Consider the following 26758-nt stretch of genomic DNA (forward strand, 5'->3'; position numbering starts at 1 on the left):
ACACATGACTTACGAGGAGAGGCTGAGGGAACTGGGATTGTTTAGTCTGCAGAAGAGAAGAATGAGGGGGGATTTGATAGCTGCTTTCAACTACCTGAGAGGTGGTTCCAGAGAGGATGGTTCTAGACTATTCTCAGTGTTAGAAGATGACAGGACAAGGAGTAATGGTCTTAAGTTGCAGTGGGGGAGGTTTAGGTTGGATATTAGGAAAAACTTTTTCACTAGGAGGGTGGTGAAACACTGGAATGCGTTACCTAGGGAGGTGGTAGAATCTCCTTCCTTAGAAGTTTTTAAAGTCAGGATTGACAAAGCCCTGGCTGGGATGATTTTATTGGGGATTGTTCCTGCTTTGAGCAGGGGGTTGGACTAGATGACCTCCTGAGGTCCCTTTGAACCCTGATATTCTATGATTGATAAGTATGTGATGTGTTTCAGAGTAACAGCCATGTTAGTCTGTATTCGCAAAAAGAAAAGGAGTACTTGTGGCACCTTAGAGACTAACCAATTTATTTGAGCATGAGCTTTCGTGAGCTACAGCCTTAGCTGGCCCACCTTAATTATGCACATTGTAGGGAGAATGGTCACTTTGGATGAGCTATTACCAGCAGGATAGTGAGTTTGTGTGTGTGGTTTTTGGGAGGGGGGTGAGGGGGTGACAGAACCTGGATTTGTGCAGGAAATGGCCCAACTTTATTATCATGCACATTGTGTAAAGAGTTGTCACTTTGGATGGGCTATCACCAGCAGGAGAGTGAATTTGTGTGTGGGGGTGGAGGGTGAGAAAACCTGGATTTGTGCTGGAAATGGCCCACCTGATGATCACTTTAGATAAGCTATTACCAGCAGGACAGTGGGGTGGGAGGAGGTATTTTTTCATATTCTCTGTGTATAAATAAAGTCTGCTGCAGTTTCCACGGCATGCATCCGATGAAGTGAGCTGTAGCTCACGAAAGCTTATGCTCAAATAAATTGGTTAGTCTCTAAGGTGCCACAAGTCCTCCTTTTCTTTATGTGATGTGTGATTTGAATACCACTTACAAAACTGAGGAAGACCAAGCATTTGAAACACAACTAGAATTGTAACCCCAAGATGAGAGTTTTAGGGGCACTTGTATGAACTGTTTCCATTACAATACTTAATCAGAGAAATCTGTTCTCTTCTATTTTCTGTTATTGTTACCGTTTATACCACTGCAATGAAGTATCCAAATCTGGATGCCTGATAAATTCACTGCTAGGTAACAACATGTTGCACTACTTTGATTTGACATTCTGTGTTGTGGCTGGCTCACCTGTTTTTTCTCCCTGTGGGAGAATAAAGGAAGAAACTGAATGAGCAGATGAAGAAACACTGAATAGGACAAAGTAGTCCAGTGCACGTCAGATGTTTCAGGCTGTCTGCAGCATGTGGTGACAAAGGAGCCCATGCACATGGGGAAAATAGAAAGCAAAATTCCTGGAGAAAGGGGATGCGAGTAAAAAGGATATAAACCTCATGTTCACTAAAATCATTATGCACGTGGGGTGTATTCTGGGTTGGTTTTGGATAAAACCAGTCCGGCTCACAGACATGCATGGGGTTCAGCCCTCCTCCTCCTAAAACAATGAGGAGTCCTTGTGGCACCTTAAAGACTAACAAATTTATTTGGGCATAAGCTTTTGTGGGCTAAAACCCACTTCTTCAGACGCATGGAGTGGAAAATACAGTAGGCAGGCAGGTGTGTGTGTGTGTGTGTGAGAGAGTGAGTACACATACACACACACACACAGAGCGAGAGAGAGAGAGTACATGAAAAGATGGGAGTTGCCTTACCAAGTGTGTGGTCAGTGCTAATGAGACAATTCAGTTAAAGTGGAAGCGGGCTATTCTCAACAGTAGAATACCAAGGGAGGAAAAATCACTTTTGTAGTAGTAATGAGGCCAATGTCATCAGGGTGGCCCATTTCAAACAGTTGACAAGAAGGTGTGAATATCAGTAGGGGGAAATTAGTTTTTGTAGTGACCCATCCACCCCCAGTCTTTATTCAGGCCTAATTTGAGGGTGTCCAGTTTGCAAATTAATTCCAATTCTGCAGTTTCTCGCTGGAGTCTGTTTTTGAAGTTTTTTGTTGTTGTTGAAGAATTGCCACTTTTAAGTCTGTTATTGAGTGTCCAGGGAGATTGAAGTGTTCTCTGACTGGTTTTTGAATGTTATGATTCTTGATGTCTGATTTGTGTCCATTTATTCTTTTGCGTAGAGACTGTCTGGTTTGGCCAATGTATATGGCAGAGGGGCATTGCTGGTACATGATGGCATATATCATGTTGGATATATATTGAATATATCCGTCAGGAACAGTATTCCCGATAATGTCACGGCAAACCTGGTGGCTGAACTTTGTGACTTTGTCCTCATTCACAACTATTTCAGATTTGGGGACAATTTATACCTTCAAGTCAGTGGGACTGCTATGGGTACCCACATGGCCCCACAGTATGCCAACATTTTTATGGCTGACTTAGAACAACACCACCTCAGCTCTCGTCCCCTAACGCCCCTACTCTACTTGTGCTACATTGAGACTCTTCTTCATCTGGACCCAGGGAAGGAGGCCCTAGAGGAATTCCACCAGGATTTCAACAAGTTCCACCGCACCATCAACTGAGCCTGGACCAGTCCACACAAGAGGTCCACTTCCTGGACACTACAGTGCAAATAAGCGATGGTCACATAAACATCACCCTATGCCGGAAACCTGCTGACTGCTATACTTACTTACATGCCTCCAGCTTTCATCCAGAACCCATCACACGATCCATTGTCTACAGCCAAGCTCTACGATATAACCACATTTGCTCCAATCCCTCAGACAGAGACAAACACCTACAGGATGCCGCTCTGCCATGTACATTGGCTAAACTGGACAGTCTCTACGCAAAAGAATAAATGGACACAAATCAGACATCAAGAATTATAACTTTCGAAAACCAGTCGGAGAACACCTCAATCTCCCTGGACACTCAGTAACAGACAAGTGGCAATTCTTCAACAAAAAAACTACAAAAAGAGACTCAAATGAAAAACTGCAGAACTAGAATTAATTTGCAAACTGGACACCCTCAAATTAAGCCTGAACAAAGACTGGGAATGGATGGGTCACTACAAAAACTAATTTCCTCCTGCTGATATTCACACCTTCTTGTCAATTGTTTGAAATGGGCCACCCTGATGACATTGGCCTCATTACCACTACAAAAGTGATTTTTCCTCCCTTGGTATTCTACTATTGAGAATAGCCATCTTCCACTTTAACTGAATTGTCTCATTAGCACTGACCCCCTCACTTGGTAAGGCAACTCCCATCTTTTCATGTAGTGTGTGTGTGTGTGTGTGTGTGTATTATATTTTTTTTATATATAACACACACACACACACACCTCTGCCTACTGTATTTTCCACTCCATGCATCTGATGAAGTGGGTTTTAGCCCATGAAAGCTTATGCCCAAATAAATAAAAGCTTATGCCCTAGACTGTTCTCAATGGTAGCAGATGACAGAACGAGGAGTAATGGTCTCAAGTTGCAGTGGGGGAGGTTTAGATTGGATATTAGGAAAAACTTTTTCACTAAGAGGGTGGTGAAACACTGGAATGCGTTACCTAGGGAGGTGGTAGAATCTCCTTCCTTAGAGGTTTTTAAGGTCAGGCTTGACAAAGCCCTGGCTGGGATGATTTAACTGGGAATTGGTCCTGCTTTGAGCAGGGGGTTGGACTAGATGACCTTCTGGGGTCCCTTCCAACCCTGATATTCTATGATTCTATGATTCTAAATTTTGTTTGTTAGTCTCTAAGGTGCCACAAGGACTCCTCGTTGTTTTTGCTGATACAGACTAACATGACTACCACTCTGAAACCTGTCATCCTTCTAACTAATTCTAGGGATTAGGATTTTCTTGCACCTTCCTCTGAAGCATTGGGTGCTGGACAATATTGGAGATAGGACACTGGGCTAGAGGGGCCATGGATCTGCTCCTGTGTTCCTAACTCTGATGTGAAGTGCAAGTGCTGAGCACCCACCCAGTGCAGAGCTCCTACTCTGTATGGCATTTAGGTAATGGAATGTCAGAGAGATTTGGAAAGTCTTTTAAGACGCAGTGGGTTTTCAACGGCATGTTCTAAGGGCACCTTTTTTCACTGGGCATGTTTCTCGGCTGGACGTAAAGCCAAGTGACTTCTAAAGGCAAGTGACCTTTTCATCCAGCTCTCACTGCATTGAATGCTCAGTGTCCTTCAAACACAATTTGAAATGGTGGGACTGATTTATTTTTATATAAATATAAAATCTGTGGGTGGGGGGGAAAATGCATAAGTCGGTGGCCTGAGTAGGTAACCCTGAGCACAGTGCCCTTTGCAAGACCTGGCTCTGCCCCGCGGAGAGCCTGGGGATTCAGATTAGAAGAAATGTGCTACGTGAACAATGTGCTAAATTGTATTCCCTAGGCTTTTGTCAACAAAGCTTCGCTATTAAAATGCCTTTCTCCCTTCAAAGGTGCAATTGCTTTTTCCTCTGTGCCAGAAAGCGCTTTGCAGGGAAATCCTTGTGAAACTCGCCTGTAAATGAAGTCCATTGCAGTTATGGGGTCACTTGATTCTCTGGTTAATGCACACAGAGGTCACTGCAATGTATCTAGTGAGGGGTGAATACAAAACATACACCACCCTGGAAGGGAGGCCGAGGGGAGGGGAGAGGTTTTTACCATGAGCCTGGAGAATGATGCTGGAAGGATGTGGGGATAGCAGTTGGAGATGGGTGTTTTTAGCTGAGCTCCCTGAACAAATGTGGCACCGGGATCCAGGTGAAACCTCTGCATGCAGAGTAGTCATGGCCCACCCATGGAGAGATACTGTGGGGATGAGGGGCATGTAAGTACCTAGATTTATGCATTGTTCAGCGGAACATGGCTACCAGGGCTTGGAGGAAGCAAGAAGTGACTCAAAGCTGATGCAAGGGTCAGAAAAGCTGTTTGTTTGTGTGTGTCCCCCCCACCCCCACCCCGCCGCCTTTGTGTGCTTCTGCTGCTCAGCTGTGCTACTTACATGACAAACTTGACAAGCAGCATCCCTGTTGTATGTTTGTAGAGGACATGACATCACAGGGCCCTGGCCTCTAGGTGCTACAGCAAGACAAACAGTAGTAATAATCCTGGATGAAGTCTCCTTGTGTGCTCCTGAGTCAGACCCATCTCAAAGCTAGAGGAACTGGAAATCTCAGAGAAACTCTTCTCATGTGATTTCCAGACCAAAGAGTTTGGGATAAATGCAGATGAACACTGGCTTACCTGAATGAATCTCTTGGAGTCTTCTCCTCCAATGACAGTTTCAGAGTAACAGCCGTGTTAGTCTGTATTCGCAAAAAGAAAAGGAGGACTTGTGGCACCTTAGAGACTAACCAATTTATTTGAGCATAAGCTTTCGTGAGCTACAGCTCACTTCATCGGATGCATACTGTGGAAAGTGTAGAAGATCTTTTATACACACAAAGCATGAAAAAATACCTCCCCCCCCACCCCACTCTCCTGCTGGCAATAGCTTATCTAAAGTGATCACTCTCCTTACAATGTGTATGATAATCAAGGTGGGCCATTTCCAGCACAAATCCAGGGTTTAACAAGAACATCGGGGCGGGGGGGGAGGTGGGTTAGGAAAAAACAAGGGGAAATAGGTTACCTTGCATAATGACTTAGCCACTCCCAGTCTCTATTTAAGCCTCAGTTAATTGTATCCAATTTGCAAATGAATTCCAATTCAACAGTTTCTCGCTGGAGTCTGGATTTGAAGTTTTTTTGTTGTAATATAGCAACTTTCATGTCTGTGATTGCGTGACCAGAGAGATTGAAGTGTTCTCCGACTGGTTTATGAATGTTATAATTCTTGACATCTGATTTGTGTCCATTTATTCTTTTACGTAGAGACTGTCCAGTTTGACCAATGTACATGGCAGAGGGGCATTGCTGGCACATGATGCATATATCACATTGGTGGATGTGCAGGTGAACGAGCCTCTGATAGTGTGGCTGATGTGATTAGGCCCTGTGATGGTGTCCCCTGAATAGATATGTGGGCACAGTTGGCAACGGGCTTTGTTGCAAGGATAGGTTCCTGGGTTAGTGGTTCTGTTGTGTGGTATGTGGTTGCTGGTGAGTATTTGCTTCAGGTTGGGGGGCTGTCTTTTGGCAAGGACTGGCCTGTCTTCCAGGATTTGTGAGAGTGTTGGGTCATCCTTCAGGATAGGTTGTAGATCCTTAATAATGCGTTGGAGGGGTTTTAGTTGGGGGCTGAAGGTTACGGTTAGTGGCGTTCTGTTATTTCCTTTGTTAGGCCTGTCCTGTAGTAGAAGACTTCTGGGAACTCTTCTGGCTCTATCAATCTGTTTCTTCACTTCCGCAGGTGGGTATTGTAGTTGTAAGAATGCTTGATAGAGATCTTGTAGGTGTTTGTCTCTGTCTGAGGGGTTGGAGCAAATGCGGTTGTATCGCAGAGCTTGGCTGTAGACAATGGATTGTGTGGTGTGGTCAGGGTGAAAGCTGGAGGCATGCAGGTAGGAATAGCGGTCAGTAGGTTTCCGGTATAGGGTGGTGTTTATGTGACCATTGTTTATTAGCACTGTAGTGTCCAGGAAGTGGATCTCTTGTGTGGACTGGACCAGGCTGAGTTTGATGGTGGGATGGAAATTGTTGAAATCATGGTGGAATTCCTCAAGGGCTTCTTTTCCATGGGTCCAGATGATGAAGATGTCATCAATATAGCGCAAGTAGAGTAGGGGCATTAGGGGATAAGAGCTGAGGAAGCGTTGTTCTAAGTCAGCCATAAAAATGTTGGCATGCTGTGGGGCCATGCGGGTACCCATAGCAGTGCCGCTGATCTGAAGGTATACATTGTCCCCAAATGTAAAATAGTTATGGGTAAGGACAAAGTCCAGGCACCGGGTTAGCCGTGACATAATCGGGGATAGTGTTCTTGATGTTGTAGTCCATCTTTGTGTGGAATGTTGGTGTAGAGGGCTTCTACATCCATAGTGGCCAGGATGGTGCTATCAGGAAGTTCACCGATGGATTGTCGTTTCCTCAGGAAGTCAGTGGTGTCTCGAAGGTAGCTGGGAGTGCTGGTAGCGTAGGGCCTGAGGAGGGAGTCTACATAGCCAGACAATCCTGCTGTCAGGGTGCCAATGCCTGAGATGATGGGGCATCCAGGATTTCCAGGTTTATGGATCTTGGGTAGTAGATAGAATATCCCAGGTCGGGGTTCCAGGGGTGTGTCTGTGCGGATTTGATCTTGTGCTTTTTCAGGGAGTTTCTTGAGTAAATGCTGTAGTTTCTTTCGGTAACTCTTAGTGGGATCAGAGGGTAATGGCTTGTAGAGTTGGAGAGTTGCCAAGCAGCCTCTTGTTCACATTCCGACCTATTCATGATGACAACAGCACCTCCTTTGTCAGCCTTTTTGATTATGATGTCAGAGTTGTTTCTGAGGCTGTGGATGGCATTGTGTTCTGCACGGCTGAGGTTGTGGGGCAAGTGATGCTGCTTTTCCACAGTTTCAGCCCGTGCACGTTGGCGGAAGCACTCTATGTAGAAGTCCAGTCTGCTGTCTCGACCTTCAGGAGGAGTCCACCTAGAATCCTTCTTTTTGTAGTATTGGTAGGGAGGTCTCTGTGGATTAGTATGTTGTTCAGAGGTGTGTTGGAAATATTCCTTGAGTCGGAGATGTCAAAAATAGGATTCTAAATCACCACAGAACTGTATCATGTTCGTGGGGGTGGAGGGGCAGAAGGAGAGGCCCCAAGATAGGACAGCTGCGTCTGCTGGGCTGAGAGTATAGTTGGATAGGTTAACAATATTGCTGGGTGGGTTGAGGGAACCATTGCTGTGGCCCCTTGTGGCATGTAGTAGTTTAGAAAGTTTAGTGTCCTTTTTCTTTTGTAGAGAAGCAAAGTGTGTGTTGTAAATGGCTCCAATGTCATTTAAATCCGTATTTAGAGCAGGTGCTCTCTCTCTGGTTCTATGTCTCACCTTCCCTCTGAGTAATGAGCCCATTTGCTCTTCGATAGCTGCTAGCTCTCACAGCTCCCATCTGTAATGCAGCTCTTCCTTACAGCTGTCTCCATGCAGAGAGCTGCAGCAGTTCCTTTGGGGGATTTACACTGTAAATTAAATATCGGCTTTCTCAGGAAGTCCTAGTGAGTGAAGCACTTGCAGCCATTGAAAATAAATGCGAATGTCTTTCTAAGTTTCTCCTTGAAAATCCTGCAGTAAAATTAAAATTATTATTATCCAGGTTTTGCCTTGAGCTGCATATTCATTACCGCATGTGCTTCGGAAGCGGCTAGAACGCTTTTCTTCAGTGTAGACTTCAGGTGCTTGAAGAATAGTTTATTGTTTTGATCTAGAATAAAGAGAGATGTTGGGTTTTTAAGAGAAGCTCAGGAAGGTGCAGTTGGAATGTGGTGGTGTTGGCTCCCCTCATAAACAAGGCAATGAATAACTGAAATGTGGGGAATAGCAGAGACAAGTGGATTAAAATTCTGATGTTGAGAAAACTAAGGGAAAGAAAGGAAGTACCATGTCCTTTGGCTTGGTCTCTAGGAACGGAGGGCTCTTTGGAATCTCTTGCCTTGTCAGAGACAAGTGATTCTCGTGAACAGTATTGACAGCCTCATCCATATTCTTTTTCCGTGGATAGATTGGATGCTTCTGATGTTATCTGCTATCGCTCAGGCTGTCCAGGTGTAGGGAATTTTGTGCCAAATGTCGCCTGTCTGAAGGAATAATAGGCATTGTTTACTGTCAGTACAGTAAAAGATCACAATGTGTTTGCCCAGAAAAGCAATCCAGTATCTGAAATATTAATGTGGAGGAAGAGCACACATGCCATTCAATAAATGCTGGAGCCAAAGGTGCTAGGATAGTCTTTGAGCATCAGAAGAGAGCTCCTATATGTGTTGCTACAGGCTAGAATGTATACCTGCAAAATCTTTTTTTCTCCCTCCTGCTGCCTGTTCCTTGACTTCCAATCCATAGCAGGGAAGTCATCCATGAAATGCCCTGTGCTTCTGATTTTCTCCATGGGATAATTTTCCGTTGACATATCATCGAGCATCTGTCCCCAAAGGTTTCAGAGTAACAGCTGTGTTAGTCTGTATTCGCAAAAAGAAAAGGAGGACTCGTGGCACCTTAGAGACTAACCAATTTATTTGAGCATAAGCTTTCGTGAGCTTCAGCTCACTTCATTCAGCTGTAGCTCACGAAAGCTTATGCTCAAATAAATTGGTTAGTCTCTAAGGTGCCACAAGTACTCCTTTTCTTTTTGTCCCCAAAGCAGTCTTTCACGGGCGGATGAAGTTTTTGCTACGCTAGGCATGCTTCTTGCTAAAGGCTCCAAATGGGTCTTTAGCTTCCATTCCTAGGGAGCGAATATGTGGCAACACAGCAGAGATTTGGAAAATTTTATGGCAATAAAAGAGTCCTCTTGAAAGATTGCACAATATGAGGGACAAATTACTGATCAAACTGTGGAGTAGAGTGGGCACAGTTGAGCAGGAAATATTGACTGCAGAATAATCTGAAATGACTGTGTCATACAGACCCAGAGACTGTATAGTCCCAAACCACCACCTCATCTCAACAGACTGAAGGCCCCTGAGCAGTTGTGCTGTACTAACTACAAGTCATTTTCAGCGGCAGAGCCATACCTAATGCATTGACCTTACTACTGCTATATCCCACGGGTGCAGATCCCTGCAGCCGGGACTGAGCGTGGGAGGGAAAATTCAACACTTCTGAATATTTTGAATATTTTTTTGTGTTAATGTTACAAGGAGCAGTAAAGAAAAATAAACTGATGCGCATGAGAATGCATGAGTGGTCCTGCATCAGCCTTTGTGTATGTGTCTGTGTGTATTGTGCTCAGATACCACAACAAAACAGCCACTTCCTAAAGTACAATTTAACAGCAGGAGGTAAAATTGGTCTAGGTAGATATGGCCTTGTCTGTTGTACTAAAGAAACACACTGACAAATATTTTATGATGAGATGGTTACTACCTACCTTTTCCCCATTTTCTGCATACAGTAAGCGGAGTCCCCAGGATAGCATTAACCACTAGATCACGTTGCTCTTTATAAAAACCAATTTAGATTAAACTGGTTCTTTACGAGGCTACTTATTAGCACATTGTTGTCAACATTAATGGCCAAACATAATTTCTAATGCACTCCCAGTGCTAAAATCTACTGTTGAGGAGAAGTAGCAGCAACAGCAGACTAGATAGAGCCTGATCTAATTTGACTTCATGCCAGGGCTCCCTTCAAACAACATCACATTTCTGGACGAAAATAGTTTAAACTATAGAGGCTTCTTTCAGAAAACCAGAGAAATACACCAAGGGTGAGACCCTGAAGTTCATGGTCCCCTGACATTAACAGTGATTGAAAGTCCGTGGGGACGCTGGCATTGTTAACAGCAATACGTGTATCTTGCTCTTGAAATAACAGTGAGCATAATTAAGATAATAAATCAGTTAGTCCGGACAGATCCAGTGAGGCGTGAGGGGACATTCGTTTCTTTCGAAGTCTTCATTGTTGCTTTTCAGGAAGGTTTTATTTTAACCTTGCAATTTTCACTTTTGATTTAGATTTCAGGTATTCGTGAGATGAAGGATTGTCGTCATGCTCCCTGGGTTGGCTGCCATTGCCCACAGGGCTCGTGGGTAGAGCTAGTGATGAAGTATTAAAAAAAGGAGGACTTGTGGCATCATCTAGACTAACAAATTTATGTGAGCATAAGCTTTTGTGAGCTACAGGCATGCATCCGATGGAGTGAGCTGCAGCTCACGGAAGCTCATGCTCACATAAATGGGTTAGTCTAGATGGTGCCACAAGTCCTCCTGTTCTTTTTGCGGATATAGACTAACACGGCTGCTCCTCTGAAACCTGATGTAGCATTGTGTCTGACAAGGAACAAATAGTATATGTTTGTTAATGCACTTTCCCTGTGGCACACCTTGCTGAAATTTGCAGGCAGCGTAGAATGGCCCACAGGGAGAAGCTCTCCTTTCCCTCCTAGGAGCACTCCCTGCATGCTCTAATGAGGTATGTTGCTAGCAGGTGGCATAGGGAAGCTTGTGCAATGCCGACCTGTTGTGGATAGACAGAAGCCTTCAGTATGTAGGGTGGGGCTGTCAATGTGGCACCTTTGATGAGCACTACAGAGCAGAGAGATCAAATGAGTAGAATGGTGAAAGAAAGCTACATTGGCTTTTTAAGGGAAGAAATATTTAAAAGGGCATGGTACACAGAATATGATATGCACAGAAGCAGTGCAGGATTGCTCCTCTCTTGAGTGATGATAGTAGCAGCTGCCGTGAGGCTAAAACTTCTAATTCAAAAAATAATAAATAGCAGAACTGTAGGTCTGCAGGCTTAAAGAATTTAATATGCCACTGCAACGTTGATAAAGTGTTTGTGTGCAATCAAAAAGTTTGTGGCTGACAACAACTATAAAAGTTGCTGTGAGAAGCAGATATTCCACAGGGACTCTTCCCTGCTCTAAGTGATTTTCTCCCTGTGCTTGGAACTGCACAGCAAATCATCCTGAAATACAGATTGAAGAGCAAACTTCCCATTTTTAATATCAACCCATGTGCAAGATTTGCCTGGAGCAAGAGACCAAAGAAGGTCTGAAGGGGAAAGAGGTCTTTAAATGTGCTCAGTCTTATAGCCAAAAAATCCTCTGGTCTGCACCCAGACTCCCATCAATAAATGTAGCTGGGAACAGAGTCTGAAATATCTGTTTTCTCATTTTCCTCTGTTTGAACTAACATTTAGAACCAGTCACAGTGCTTGGTCTCTCTGGTAATATAACTATGTTCAAGCATTATGGAGTGTAGAGTAAAACATTTCCCTCCTTGCAGGATATGTTCAGTTTGTGGTGTTAGATAGGAGATACTTGGACTGCAGGTAACGCTAAGGTTAAAGATTTCATCTTAGAATGTAAAAAGAAAAGGAGGACTTGTGGCACCTTAGAGACTAACAATAAGCTTTCGTGAGCTTATGCTCAAATAAATGTGTTAGTCTCTAAGGTGCCCCAAGTCCTCCTTTTCTTTTTGCGGATACAGACTAACACGGCTGCTCCTCTGAAACTGATCTTAGAATGTGTGACTCCGAAGACAGACAGTTCATACCTTGGGGTTCCAAATTTTCCAACCTGTAAATCAGTACCCAGCGCACATTGGGCCAAAGCTGCTCCCTTTTAACTCCAATGGGTGTTCTGCTTTTGGCTTCACTGGGACCAGGATTTGGACCATAGTGTAGATATTCTAAATATGGAAGAAATCCTATAGAGAAACAAGAACAGCATGGATTCCTGAGAGCCTCATTCCCCTCTCCCACCACTGGACACGCTGGCCTTCTTTGCCCCTAATTCTGATTTACACTAGTGAAGTGAAAGCAGAATTAGGCTCAGAATTTGGAAACTTTAAGGAGAAAAGAAGGAAAAAGGAGACACAGAATCCAAACACCCCCCTACTGCCCCCCCCCCACAGCTCCAGAAGAATTTTAAAAATAGGCATTGTTGTTGCACAGATAACCCAGAGATAGCCCGGCCGATCACTGCCACATATATAAGGAGTGAAAACCCTTTTGTTTATACGCTAACTTTAAACTATTTCCTAATTCATAATTTACCCAATTTCAAACTCTGTTAGTTTCTGAGAGGTCTCCAGTTTGCCCCTTGGTTGGAAAAGCACAGCCCATCGTAGCACCCAGGGCTCTATTCCCCGTTACAAGACTGTGCTGTCTGTGTAGCTACGTAAATAGTTGAGTTCACAGAACAGGTGCCAGGGGATAGTGCTCAAGAATACGTAGCATAGTTCCTAGGTGCTGTCGAGCCAAGGGAACTTGTGCCCTGCAAATAGCTTCTGCAGTGCAGCTCTCTGTACCAGTTCTTAATCCTCCCCACTGATGGGGATGTGTCATGTTTCTCACTGGCGATGGGGAGCTGTGCTCCTGCACGAAGGGGAGAGCCAGCACCCTGAAGTGGCATTTTTCCTGTCATGGCAGAAGCACAATTTGAAACTCTTCCTGTGACGAGACTGTACCTGCATCAGGTCAGTTTTGAGAGTTTATTCTGCATTGGCTTCGCTTCCGTTATCTTGAAGGTTTAATTTTCCAGAGCGCAGCAGAAGGAGATCTAGGGAGTGAAGCTTCTATTCTTTCTAGTGAATGAGGTGTTTGGAGGGAATGGGATCCTGGCATTTAAAACTCATTCCCCTGCTCCAGGAATTCCTTGGTGTCCAGAACTGGAGAGTTGGTTCCAGTGTTTAGATTTCTCTTATGAAGGTGACTCGAAGAACAGCAGTGTTGTTTTTAATTAAAGTTGTCAGGCTTTGGCTGCGCTGACCTCAGGTGATTCCTGGGCTGAGAAGGAGACCTAGATGAAACAGCTCCTTTCATTACTCACAAGCCAGCAGCTCTGCGTGCAGCAGTCATGGCTTTTCCTCAGCCATTTGTTTTACTTAGAAATGTTTCTCAAGCTTAGTTTTCTCCTTCCTTTTTTAAATTGCAGCATTCAAGAAAGAGGAAAAGCTGCTAGGGTTTGCAAAATGTTCCCAGCCAGAACCACGTAACCAGACCGCTCCTGCAAAGGTTAGGCGATCCGGTCTTGCCTGAACTTGTTCATAACTTTCATTGGCATGAGGAGAAGGGGGTGTCTGTGTGTGCGTGTGTCTTCTTGCATACATAGCTACTATCCAGGCAGAGGGATGTCAAAAGGGCATAGTGGGGACTGACCACAAGAATGCTGACACTAGAATTGATGGACAGTAGTCAAAATACTATAAAGACCATGAATCCTCACACAATGGTACAAATGAGTATCACTTTGTACCGACAGGGAAACAGAAGCACAAAGTGGTTAGGTGACTGGGAAAAAAAAAAAGCCTGGGAAAGCGGGATACCGGGAGGAAGCACAGGCAGCAATGTCTGTGAGGGGAGGGCTCCTGCCTCATACTGGCAATGAGGGGCGATCAACAGGTTATGTCAAGTGCTTATATACAAATGCACAAAGCCTTGGAAACAAGCAGGGAGAACTGGAGGTCCTGGTGATGTCAAGGAACTATGACGTGATCGGAATAACAGAGACTTGGTGGGATAACTCGTATGACTGGAGTACTGTCATGGATGGTTATAAACTGTTCAGGAAGGACAGGCAGGGCAGAAAAGGTGGGGGAGTAGCACTGTATGTAAGGGAGCAGTATGACTGCTCAGAGCTCCGGTACGAAACTGCAGAAAAACCTGAGTGTCTCTGGATTAAGTTTAGAAGTGTGTGCAACAAGAGTGATGTAGTGGTGGGAGTCTGCTATAGACCACCGGACCAGGGGGATGAGGTGGATGAGGCTTTCTTCCGGCAGCTCACGGAAGCTACTAGATCGCATGCCCTGATTCTCATGGGTGACTTTAATTTTCCTGATATCTGCTGGGAGAGCAATACAGCGGTGCATAGACAATCCAGGAAGTTTTTGGAAAGCGTAGGGGACAATTTCCTGGCGCAAGTGCTAGAGGAGCCAACTAGGGGGGGTGCTTTTCTTGACCTGCTGCTCACAAACCGGGTAGAATTAGTGGGGGAAGCAAAAGTGGATGGGAATCTGGGAGGCAGTGACCATGAGTTGGTTGAGTTCAGGATCCTGACGCAGGGAACAAAGGTAAGCAGCAGGATACGGACCCTGGACTTCAGGAAAGCAGACCGACTCCCTCAGGGAACGGATGGCCAGGATCCCCTGGGGGACTAACTTGAAGGGGAAAGGAGTCCAGGAGAGCTGGCTGTATTTCAAGGAATCCCTGTTGAGGTTACAGGGACAAACCATCCCGATGAGTCGAAAGAATAGTAAATATGGCAGGCGACCAACTTGGCTTAATGGTGAAATCCTAGCGGATCTTAAACATAAAAAAGAAGCTTACAAGAAGTGGAAGGTTGGACATATGACCAGGGAAGAGTATAAAAATATTGCTCGGGCATGTAGGAATGTTATCAGGAGGGCCAAATCGCACCTGGAGCTGCAGCTAGCCAGAGATGTCAAGAGTAACAAGAAGGGTTTCTTCAGGTATGTTGGCAACAAGAAGAAAGCCAAGGAATGTGTGGGCCCCTTACTGAATGAGGGAGGCAACCTAGTGACAGAGGATGTGGAAAAAGCTAATGTACTCAATGCTTTTTTTGCCTCTGTTTTCACTAACAAGGTCAGCTCTCAGACTGCTGCGCTGGGCATCACAAAATGCGGAAGAGATGGCCAGCCCTCTGTGGAGATAGAGGCGGTTAGGGACTATTTAGAAAAGCTGGACATGCACAAGTCCATGGGGCCGGACGAGTTGCATCCGAGAGTGCTGAAGGAATTGGCGGCTGTGATTGCAGAGCCACTGGCCATTATCTTTGAAAACTCGTGGCGAACCGGGGAAGTCCCGGATGACTGGAAAAAGGCTAATGTAGTGCCAATCTTTAAAAAAGGGAAGAAGGAAGATCCTGGGAACTACAGGCCAGTCAGCCTCACCTCAGTTCCTGGAAAAATCATGGAGCAGGTCCTCAAAGAATCAATCCTGAAGCACTTGCATGAGAGGAAAGTGATCAGGAACAGCCAGCATGGATTCACCAAGGGAAGGTCATGCCTGACTAATCTAATCACCTTTTATGATGAGATTACTGGTTCTGTGGATGAAGGGAAAGCAGTGGATGTATTGTTTCTTGACTTTAGCAAAGCTTTTGACACGGTCTCCCATAGTATTCTTGTCACCAAGTTAAGGAAGTATGGGCTGGATGAATGCACTATAAGGTGGGTAGAAAGCTGGCTAGATTGTCGGGCTCAACGGGTAGTGATCAATGGCTCCATGTCTAGTTGGCAGCCGGTATCAAGTGGAGTGCCCCAAGGGTCGGTCCTGGGGCCGGTTTTATTCAATATCTTCATAAATGATCTGGAGGATGGTGTGGATTGCACTCTCAGCAAATTTGCGGATGATACTAAACTGGGAGGAGTGGTAGATACGCTGGAGGGGAGGGATAGGATACAGAAGGACCTAGACCAATTGGAAGATTGGGCCAAAAGGAATCTGATGAGGTTCAATAAGGATAAGTGCAGAGTCCTGCACTTAGGACGGAAGAACCCAATGCACAGCTACAGACTAGGGACCGAATGGCTAGGCAGCAGTTCTGCGGAAAAGGACCTAGGGGTGACAGTGGACGAGAAGCTGGATATGAGTCAGCAGTGTGCCCTTGTTGCCAAGAAGGCCAATGGCATTTTGGGATGTATAAGTAGGGGCATAGCGAGCAGATCGAGGGACGTGATCGTTCCCCTCTATTCGACATTGGTGAGGCCTCATCTGGAGTACTGTGTCCAGTTTTGGGCCCCACACTTCAAGAAGGATGTGGATAAATTGGAGAGAGTCCAGCGAAGGGCAACAAAAATGATTAGGGGACTGGAACACATGAGTTATGAGGAGAGGCTGAGGGAGCTGGGATTGTTTAGCCTGCAGAAGAGAAGAATGAGGGGGGATTTGATAGCTGCTTTCAACTACCTGAAAGGGGGTTCCAAAGAGGATGGCTCTAGACTGTTCTCAATGGTAGCAGATGACAGAACGAGGAGTAATGGTCTCAAGTTGCAGTGGGGGAGGTTTAGATTGGATATTAGGAAAAACTTTTTCACTAAGAGGGTGGTGAAACACTGGAATGCGTTACCTAGGGAGGTGGTAGAATCTCCTTCCTTAGAGGTTTTTAAGGTCAGGCTTGACAAAGCCCTGGCTGGGATGATTTAACTGGGAATTGGTCCTGCTTTGAGCAGGGGGTTGGACTAGATGACCTTCTGGGGTCCCTTCCAACCCTGATATTCTATGATTCTATGATTCTATGACTGGCCCAAGTTGACACAGTTAGGAGCAGAACTCCGTTATTCCTGGGTTGCACGTGGGGTCCACCAGATGCCGCTTCTTAGCTGGAGGCACAGAATGAACTCTGCCAGGGTAGGAAGTGCCTCAGTCTCTGTGCAGTGTCATCCTTATATATTGTGTGTAGGGGGAAAAGCCACTGTGTCCTGGGGGACTTCGTTCTGAGCAACATGCTGAAGGTCTCATGCTGCCAGAATTAAAACATCCTTGAAATTTCTAAAAACTGTAGAGGATCATTTCCTAACTCCAGAAGTGTTGCATCCACCACAGGGAACCCTGTATTGGACCCTGTCGTGACAGATAAGGAGGGATTGGTCGTAGAACTAAAAATTAGTGATTGTGTACATGCAAGTGTTCATGACTGAACTATTCTGTTTGCACATTACTGGTCTGGACTTTACATTTGTTAAAATACACTTGGTGCTTTGAAAGAACCAATTTCACCATGCTGAAAACCATTACAAGCAAAATGAGCTGGGAGAAGGAATTGAAAGTGAAAGAAAATTGGGAATTGTTTAAGAATATTTCCCTACCTGCTCAAAAAGCCACAATTGAGAAAAGGCTATGGTGGTTAAAATAGCCACCTGGCTTAGCGAGGAAATGAAAGCAGCTATAAAATGTATAGATATACAAGTAAAATGTGGGGAAAAAAGTTGATAGCAGTGAATATAAACTAGAATCTAGGAACTGATGCCAAAAGGATACCAGGAGAAATCTATAGCTCGTATTGTTAAGGACAATAAGAAACAATTTCCATTTACCAAGGATCATGGTGGATTCTCCATCACTGATAAATTTTAAATTAAAATTGAATGTTTTTCTAAAAGATATATGCTCTAGGAATTATTTTGGGGAAGTTCTGTGTCCTGCTTTGTATATACTAGATAGTCACAGTGGTCCCTTCTGTCTTTGGAATCCATGAATGTATAAATCTATTAATTCTTTAAGTGTAGTAGGAACAAAAGGAACCCTAATAATGGTATGAGTCTGTTCCTAGATGGGAATGGTAGAATTGTCAATAACAATGCTGAAAAGGCAGGACTGTTCAATACATATTTCTGTTCTGCATTTGAGAAAAAGCCAGATGATATATTCGTCATATGATGCTGATGAAATACTTTCCATTCCAACAGTAATTCAGTATGATGTTACACAGCATCTTCTCAAGTTAGACATTTTTTAAATAATCAGGTCTGGATAACTTGCATCCAAGAATTTTAAAGGAGCTGACTGACTCAGGTGCCTTGTGGATTATTAATATTGATGTTCAATAAAAGTCTTGAAACACTGGGGAAGGTCCAGAGGTCTTGGAGAAACTAATGTTGTGCCAGTATTTAATATGGCTAAACTGGACAACCCAGGTAATTATACGGATACTAGGCGGACACAGATCCCAGATAACTTAATGGAATGGCTGATATGGGACTCGATTTAGTAAAGAATTGAAGGAGGGTAATATAATTTATGCCAGTCAACATGGGTTTATGGAAAATAGATCTTTGATGCTGTTGCCTAAAGGGGTGATGTGATCCTTGGATGTATTTACAGGGGAGTCTCAAGTAGGAGTAAGGACATCATTTTACCTCTGTATTTGGCACTTGATGTGGCCACTTCTGGAACCCTGTGTCCCATTCGGGTGTTCAAGAAATCCCTTGCAGGATTGGGAGATATTTCATATTGCCAGGTCATCTTAAATTAGTGGAATAAAGTAGCAATGGACACATTCCTGTTCCTGGCCTTTGGCGTGCCGATTGGCTGGAAGAAAGCTGCTTGTGTGCTGCAACCAATTAGACTAGAGAAAGGGGATTTTTTTAAATGTACAAGAACATCGCTCCCATCAGTCCCCGCTCCCCACATATAAACCAAACAAACCAGTATCCCAAACAGAGGTCTGACATGCGAGAGGCTCAATGAAATCCAGTAAGGGCATGGCTGTTGCTACTGATTTTGCACAGAAGGTACCCAGATACTATGATGAAGGGCGGCAGGATAAAACGCTAAGAAAGATCAATCGATAGAGCTTTTGTTAATAAAAAGCAAAATAGCTCCTGTCCCTGGTCCCTCCCAGTGCCAGAGACCAAATGTTTCCTATCTGAATAAGCAGAGCTACTCTGCCTGAAACTACCATTGTCTTTAATTTCCTGGGACCTGCTTGCTGCTATTATCCAGCAGAGAATGTAATTGTATAATCTCACCTACAGTGCTGCACTCTCTCTCTAAATAAAAGCCTGTTGCAGAACTGTGATTTATAACGCCAGCCTCAAGAGGATGAATCTGGCTTTATGCTGCAAGTTTGACTCCTGTTTGTCCTACATTAAATCACTGCTGTTTTGCTTCTATATCACCTTTGCTGTATTAAAGAAATTCAAAGTAGGTAAGTAGATAGATTACCTATCTATCTATCTATCTGTCTGGACAGGTAGTTATTTTATCTAATCTATTTGGTTCTATGGCTCTTATTGCCATAGTACCTAAACTCTGACATCGCAGATCTCTGTTGTTGCAGAAGGAAAACAGCCCCTTTCCTTGCTCTTTTCATTGGAGAAAGTTGTCTTTAAACTGCATTACATTAAGCGGAATTTTTTCCCATTTGAAGATAGTTCCTTTAGTACAGAGACTAGAAGTAAAAATGTCAAGTGCATAGCACTTGATTCAGCCACTAAAGAAGTACTCAGACTCAGAGAAACACAGCACACTCTGAGGACAACTTTTGGGGCTACAGCAGATGAATCAGTAGGTTTCTTCTGGACGAGGATTCTTGTTCCAGAGCTGGCAGTCTTATAGATGTGCCTGTTTTTGTCTTTAAACTGTAAATCAGGTCTTTTTATTTTTCAGGAACTATTTCAGATAAAGAGATGGGGAAAATCAGGGGTCCAGGCCTAGGTCCCATTTTATCCAAATACCTCCGAATTCAGGTAAATGGTTCTGGTGTAGGCTTTTTTCCCCTGACATCTACAAGAATATGGTTGCAAACTGTCAGTAGATGGAGAGTTATACCAACCTACCATGGCTCTCATTTAGTTTGGAGGAATCTCCTATGGCATCTTTGTACACAGAACTGACTCAAAGCATGTAACGAGGAGGAAATGGGGCACTTTGTATGTATGTATTAGCATCAACAATACTCACTGCTGTAGTATCTAAATGTCTTCATGCCCCTCTGTTCTCTGAAACATGGCGAAGGGATAGAAACTGTTCAACTGGGCCCCCAAGTTCGATTCAAAACACTTTTCTCTCCTGAAGAAATTTGTTCTGCTCAGTGACAGGTTTCAGAGTAACAGCCGTGTTAGTCTGTATTCGCAAAAAGAAAAGGAGTACTTGTGGCACCTTAGAGACTAACCAATTTATTTGAGCATAAGCTTTCGTGAGATGAAGTGAGCTGTAGCTCACGAAAGCTCATGCTCAAATAAATTGGTTAGTCTCTAAGGTGCCACAAGTACTCCTTTTCGTTCTGCTCAGTGGCATTTTAAGTTCTTTGCAGAGCACAGTGCAGCAGAGAAGCTGTCAGCCGTGTCATATCACTACCTCTCAACACTTACCCTTTCCAACACCTCCAAGCTGCAGATTTCAAGTCTGCAACTTGGAGGGACCAGCAGGACTGTTTGCAAGCAGGATGTTGTAAATAATCACTTTGCTCTTGACAAGTTATTAAGGTGATAAATACACATGTAAATGCAGGAAGTATCACTGATAAAGTGGGTTGACAAATCTGCCCCACTATCTCCTACCCCTTACAGTAAATGAGAGGCTTACTAAATACCTGCAAAGGTTTGGGATAGGTCCTGAGCTCTAGTCTAGCAGCAAATCTCTGTTGGATAATATGAACCGCAGTTCATTTATGTGAGGGATCTTATTGAACTCGATTTTGAAGTTATGCCTAGAACATATACTCTCCCATTTTCAGCACATGTAAATCTAAACATCTAATAAAGGCGAGAGCTGTTTTACATAGAGATGGCACTTTGGTTGCCTTTTAATGATGGTGTTTTGAGATCACTTATTGTACAGCACTTTGTCTCATCCAGAAAAGAACACTTAAAATGATTACTAAAATCTTGTCTTTTAATCTTTAAAAATAATCTTTCTGAACTGCATATAAACTCAGCTAGATAGCAGAGTATAGCTACATACTGCCAGACTGCACAAAGCACAGAACTAAACAGACCAAAAAAGAAAAGCAACGTTGTCCTAGTGATAATGCTTTGCACTCTCAGCTTTCCATTACTCAATATCTTCAGAGCATCATAACAACACTGGGCCTGATTCTCTTTTGTTGGTACCATTCTGTCAGTGCAAAGGGGTCTGTCAGTGGGCTGTGCTCACTGGCAGCCCCCTTTTACACAACTGGTGCAGTACAAAGCACCCATGCCCCACAGTGCAGCTGAGAACAAGGCCCGTTCAGTGCTATGTACTGCGTCCAAATGCGCAGTATCAATGTCACTTGTCAATACTTCCTGCCCAGTTCGGGCCCAATCCAAAGCCCACTGAAATCAATGAGAGCCTTTGCACTGACTTTACTGGGTGCTGGATCAGGCCCCAGGTTTCCAGTCGTGCAAATCTCTAGTGAGTGAAACACAAAGAAAAGTTCATATGCTATTGCGACAAGTTCGAGGAAGAAACTCGGTGGGACCAGTGACATATGGGACTTACTTGCACAGCTCAATCCTTTAAAATTCAAGTGGATTTACTCTGTCATTTTTAAATTACTTAATCACTTGTCTTGACTTTTAATCTTTGATAATGCAGGCATTTGAATTTTCCTCTATTTAGCTCTGCCCACAGACAGATTTGAGGTCTGTCAGGGAAAATCCATATTCTCAAACCTTATAAGAAGAAAAGGTGGGGAAAGATACATTCCACTATTTATCTATATTTATTTATCCACTATCTTCATGGATTTGTTCCATCTTTTTATTTGTTTATTTTAATTTATTGCATGATCCTGCTTAAAATGCAGAGTCACATTTACGCATACAAATTTAGCTCCACGTTCGCACCATGGAAAAACTCTTCCGCCACTCATTAATGGTAATTTAATTTTTTAAAATTGCAAATCTGTGATCTGAAATTATAATATAGTGGTGCAGTTGTTCTGCAGGGCACTCAAAAATGGAGACTCAGAGCAAACTTGTTTGCATAATAGCAGCTGCTGTGCATGTCTGGATTTTGTATGTGTGTCTGTTAGCTGCAGATTTCTTCCCTTAGATCTACAGGAAGACAAGGATTCTGATTAAGTGAGGCCCTGAAAACTTGTCTGCAGCAACTTAGGGCTGTTGCTGTGGAAGCTTTAATCCCTCTTTGATATATTAAAAATCACAGGATTTTTACTAATGTGAGGAGCACATTTCATTTTCCCTTTTCAGCTGTCCAGACCGCAGTGTGGAACTAGCACTTACGAGCTCCCTCCTATGAGCTTGGAAAAAGAATGATCCCACCTAGGCCCCTCCAAACGTTTTCTGTCCCTTCTGCACAGAAACGAGCCCTTTGGAAACTTTCCTGCAGTATGAATAATTTGGGAATGCTTAGGTGTCTGTTCAGCAGATCCTGCTGGGGTGGACCTATGTTCCTTGCTCTGGGTTAACACATGATTTCAAGGAGACACATATTTGATGGATGTATGACTTTGCCAGAAGAACTTGATAATGTAGGAGATTTATTAAAGCATTACACAAAGTGTGCTCTCTGTCACAAATTAGACAACTCTTCTGCATCCCTGCTGTAGAGTATTTCTCTTTGAAGGCCTTGGGGTTCTGTCAGACATAAAAATAAATGTGGGAAGGAGTCTTGTCTCTAGCAGAATTGGGAGCACTAAGGGGCAAGGGGTTTAATTAACCAGGAGGGAGGTTGGTACTGGCCACTCCTAGAAGCATGAAACAAATGCGGTTTGAATCAAAGTAATGACTTTGCATAAAATGGAAAATTATTAATGCAAGAAATACCATGAAACTGACCCTCGATGCAATTTAAAGTAATTGTTGTTTTCAGGTTTCTTTTTGCCTCAATGGCACTTTTCTTGTAACTGGTTTCAGAGTAACAGCCGTGTTAGTCGTGTTGGTCTGTATTTCCACGGTATGCATCCAATGAAGTGAGCTGTAGCTCATGAAAACTCATGCTCAAATAAATTGGTTAGTCTCTAAGGTGCCACAAGTCCTCCTTTTCTTTTTTCTTGTAACTGAAACTAAAATAACCAGGTCTGGAGTTTAACTGCTCTCAGCCTATTTCTAAGTGTTGTTTGTTTTCGGCCATTAAAAACTGGAATATTTATACTGCTAAATTCTTGCCATCAGAGGTTGTTGTTTGTTGTATATATTACAGAATGTCGATGCTATTCGCTCTGTTCCTAAGCTATCCTAAGACAGTTGGCAGAGATGCTGTCACAGTGACTAATCGTTATTCTCTCTCTCTCTAACCATCTCACCTTTGTCACGTGCCCATTATCAGAGTATTTAGGCACCATGTCACTGCCGGTCTGTGTCATAGCTGGTCAGCATGCTGGTTTCCTGGTGCCACTGGCACGTGTACTGTATTGTTCACTTGCATTTGACTGACCTGAGGACCTAGCAGGTCCTTCACCCTTCAACACTGTCCTAAATATTCTTGGGGGAGGGGAAACAGCCCTTAAGTTGCTAACCCGGGAAGAGTTCATACCTGGGAAGCGTATTGTATTGTGGAGCAGTTAGTGCCTCACATGGAACTTGGGCCTGTGGGTGACTGGGGTCTCTCTTCTTTAAGTCCACAAATCTTTTATTGCCACTTCCTGAGAGGTTGAGGGCTGTTATCAAACAAAACAGAGCGTTTGCACTTGAAAGCAGTATGTTTGGATTGGTTTGGGGGGGGGTTGTTTTTTTAACACCTATGGAACTAATTTGGGCCTTTTCCCTGCCAGTGGAGCTTAGTTCCAGGAACAGTCAACCTCCCAGATTTTCAGAGTATTGGGCAAGGTTTATCTGAGACTACCACTAAAAAAAGGAGAGAAGGAGAATCAGAATTCCTATGCTAGCTCAGACCAAGGTCCATCTAGTCCAGTATGCTGTTTCTGGCAGTGGACAGCACCAGATGCTTCAGAGGAAGGCATAAAAGCTCTAATGCACAATTATCTGCTAATTTGCCCATAGGTTTCAGAGTAGCAGCCATGTTAGTCTGTATTCGCAAAAAGAAAAGGAGGACTTGTGGCACCTTAGAGACTAATAAATTGGTTAGTCTCTAAGGTGCCACAAGTACTCCTTTTCTTTTTGCCCATAGAGGAAGTTTTGCCCTAACCCTAAGCAGTTATTGGTTTACTTATTTCCTGGAGCATTAGGTTTTATATCCCGTATACATTTTTATCCTATCTTAAGTACAGCAATTATGGATGTTCCAGTTGTTCATATAAATGTCTAATCCTTTGTTATTAAATCTCCCCTGGGATGGAAATCTTTCTTTCCCTTTAATAGTTTGTGTTGCCATTCTCTGAACCTTTTCCATTTCTGCTCTATCTTCATGGAGCTGGGCAACCAGGACTGAATGCAGCATTCAAGATGAAATTGTACCATTTATCTCTGTATCTGATGGCTTTACAATATTTCCAGGATTAAACTCTGTTCCTCAGCCTTGGTGAAAGCCCTGTGAAATGTTCTCTGAATGAGTTATTTACTAAGGGTTTCCTCCTCTCGCATCCCATGATTGATGTTTATCAAGGGGACTGATAAATCTCATTCAAGTTTTGGTTCTCTCTGCTGTCCAGTAAGAATGTTTTGATTGTTGCCTCACCAGGTTTTGCTCTTCCTTCACAGAGTCGGAAACACGCGAGCAAAGTCAGACTTTACTACATGCTACATCCCATAGACGGAGGCTGCCCGGCCAAGAAGCTCCGATCAGAAAACGTGAGTATGTTTCAGAGCCTTATTCTGCGCTGCTTTGTGAATTGGTGCCCCTGTGCAAAGGCATGTACTTCTGTAACAGCTTCAGAGGTAAGAGTTGGGGTAGCTGAAATGCTGAGTTACTTGAAACAATTTTCCATAAATGATACAGAAAATATGACCTGCCAGTAATTGAACTTTTAGTTTTTACTTGGTCGTTTCTAAAACAGAGAGACCTCACAACACACCTATAGTGTGCATTCAGAGCCAGATCACGCTGCCTGACACCTTTAGCTTGTTGGCTGGTGAACTGCAGTGGAAACGACTGAAAGGATGATGACTACGTGGATGATGGCACTTTCAGTCTAGTTCCCTTTGAATTTAGGGTAGTAAAACCTGCTCTTTAATTGTGATGGTTAAAGTTCTGTAACTGTTCCACCGTCCGTCTGGATTGAAGTCCTTTCGGGTTCCATACATTCAGATGATATTTGTGTACAACTTTCTCACGCCAGGGGAAAAAACATCAGGGAGAGAACAAGTGATAGCAGAGGGAAGCACTGTGTGAGAGAGGCAGCTAGAGAGAGATTCATGGGGGAGAGTAACTAGTCAAATGAAAACGAGGAAGGAAGAAATACACGTCAGTGAGCAATTTCCATTCTAGTGTGTCCTGTAACCCTTATTCCACTCTCCCTTATGGCCTTTGAATGGATGAACTTCAGTTTCTTGGCAATTCTCTGCGTACTTGGCTGTGACAGCTTCTCTCTTTGCCCATCTCAAGATCCTTTCACTTAGGTCCATTTTGATTTGCCCTCATTGCTATCTCTCTCTTTCTAGTTTAGATCACTGGGCACAAACAGTTCGGTGTGGGAGATTTAATATTCATGGGAGCTGGGCAGCAAAAGCCATGGACATCACACTAAAAATATTTCTTCCTGTGAAACAATCCGTTCTTCAGATCTGGGTCTTGTTGAAAGCACCCTCCTGGGGTCTCTCACATCATCCCTTGGTGCCTCCAACCTGCTTTCTGATTCCATCCTAACCCTTCCCTGCACATTGCTCAGCATCCAGGTGCTCACCCTTTTTGCTTCTGAAGCCCATTTGACTGCCTGTTTTCTCCTGCTCATAAGAAACCAGCCTGACTTTGCTCTGACAGCTCTGTGCCTGCCCTTGTCCTACACACCCCGTAAGTCTATATGCTCTGTGTCTATGTAATACATCATATCCCCCATCTGTCCATTAGGTGATCGCCATGTGATAATTTTGCTTCCCTTATGTATCCTTTGGCTCTTCTAAGCTCAGAGTGTTGTTCCTGCACAACCGAACTTGTTTCAGTCTGTTATGATTGTCCTCTCCCAGGCCTTCCAAGGAGGAATATGCTTGTCCCTGCTCAGATATTATCCAGTCCTTTGTATCCATGTGTAACCACAGAGTTGAGATATTTAGACCGTCTCTTGAAGGCAGCTTGATAACATCATTACCGTGTCGAGGACACAGCTGTATCCCGCTCATTTCAGCTTGATGGTAGTGTTACTGATGTCACGGCATAGTGACTTTGTTGGATCATATTAAAGAAGTTCTGTATTAAAATCACAAATGAGTTTGGTTCCCCAGAGTTTAAATTCCAGGGTATTACTAATTAAGAGGTCTCTTGGTTTTTGGTACTGTTTCTCTCCCTCTCTGTGTGAAACTTGCAAGCTGCTAATTGTGTTAGTACATTCTAAGGCAGAGTCTGTTCTCCAAGCAATTCACAGAGAGAGACTCAAAGCAATACTCTGTAACAACAGAAACAGCACCCAGAGACTCCCTGCCCTTTTGTTGTATTAACAATTGTGATTAAAATAGAGATAGAGATGTATGTGGATGGATGCTTGGTGTGGATAATAACTGAATGATCAGGGAGGTGCCAGCCTAAGAATCCAGTGTCCATCGGCTGAAGAAGGGGTCAAGTGGAAATAACCAGAGGA

At 43.7% G+C, this 26758-nt stretch overlaps 1 protein-coding gene across 3 annotated transcripts in view; it reads left to right on the plus strand.

The window, feature by feature from the left end:
- The window catches only part of ZMAT4 (zinc finger matrin-type 4), a 166566-nt gene that overhangs the window by 44787 nt on the left and 95021 nt on the right, over positions 1–26758 (plus strand). For all 3 annotated transcript variants that reach the window (XM_073325309.2, XM_073325308.2, XM_073325312.2), the window contains exon 3: positions 24729–24818. In XM_073325309.2, coding sequence (XP_073181410.1) covers positions 24729–24818 — 90 coding nt within the window. The remainder of the gene's footprint in view (positions 1–24728; positions 24819–26758) is intronic.

This window comes from Lepidochelys kempii, chromosome 26 (genome assembly GCF_965140285.1).
Source record: "Lepidochelys kempii isolate rLepKem1 chromosome 26, rLepKem1.hap1, whole genome shotgun sequence".
Taxonomy (NCBI): Eukaryota; Metazoa; Chordata; order Testudines; family Cheloniidae; genus Lepidochelys; species Lepidochelys kempii.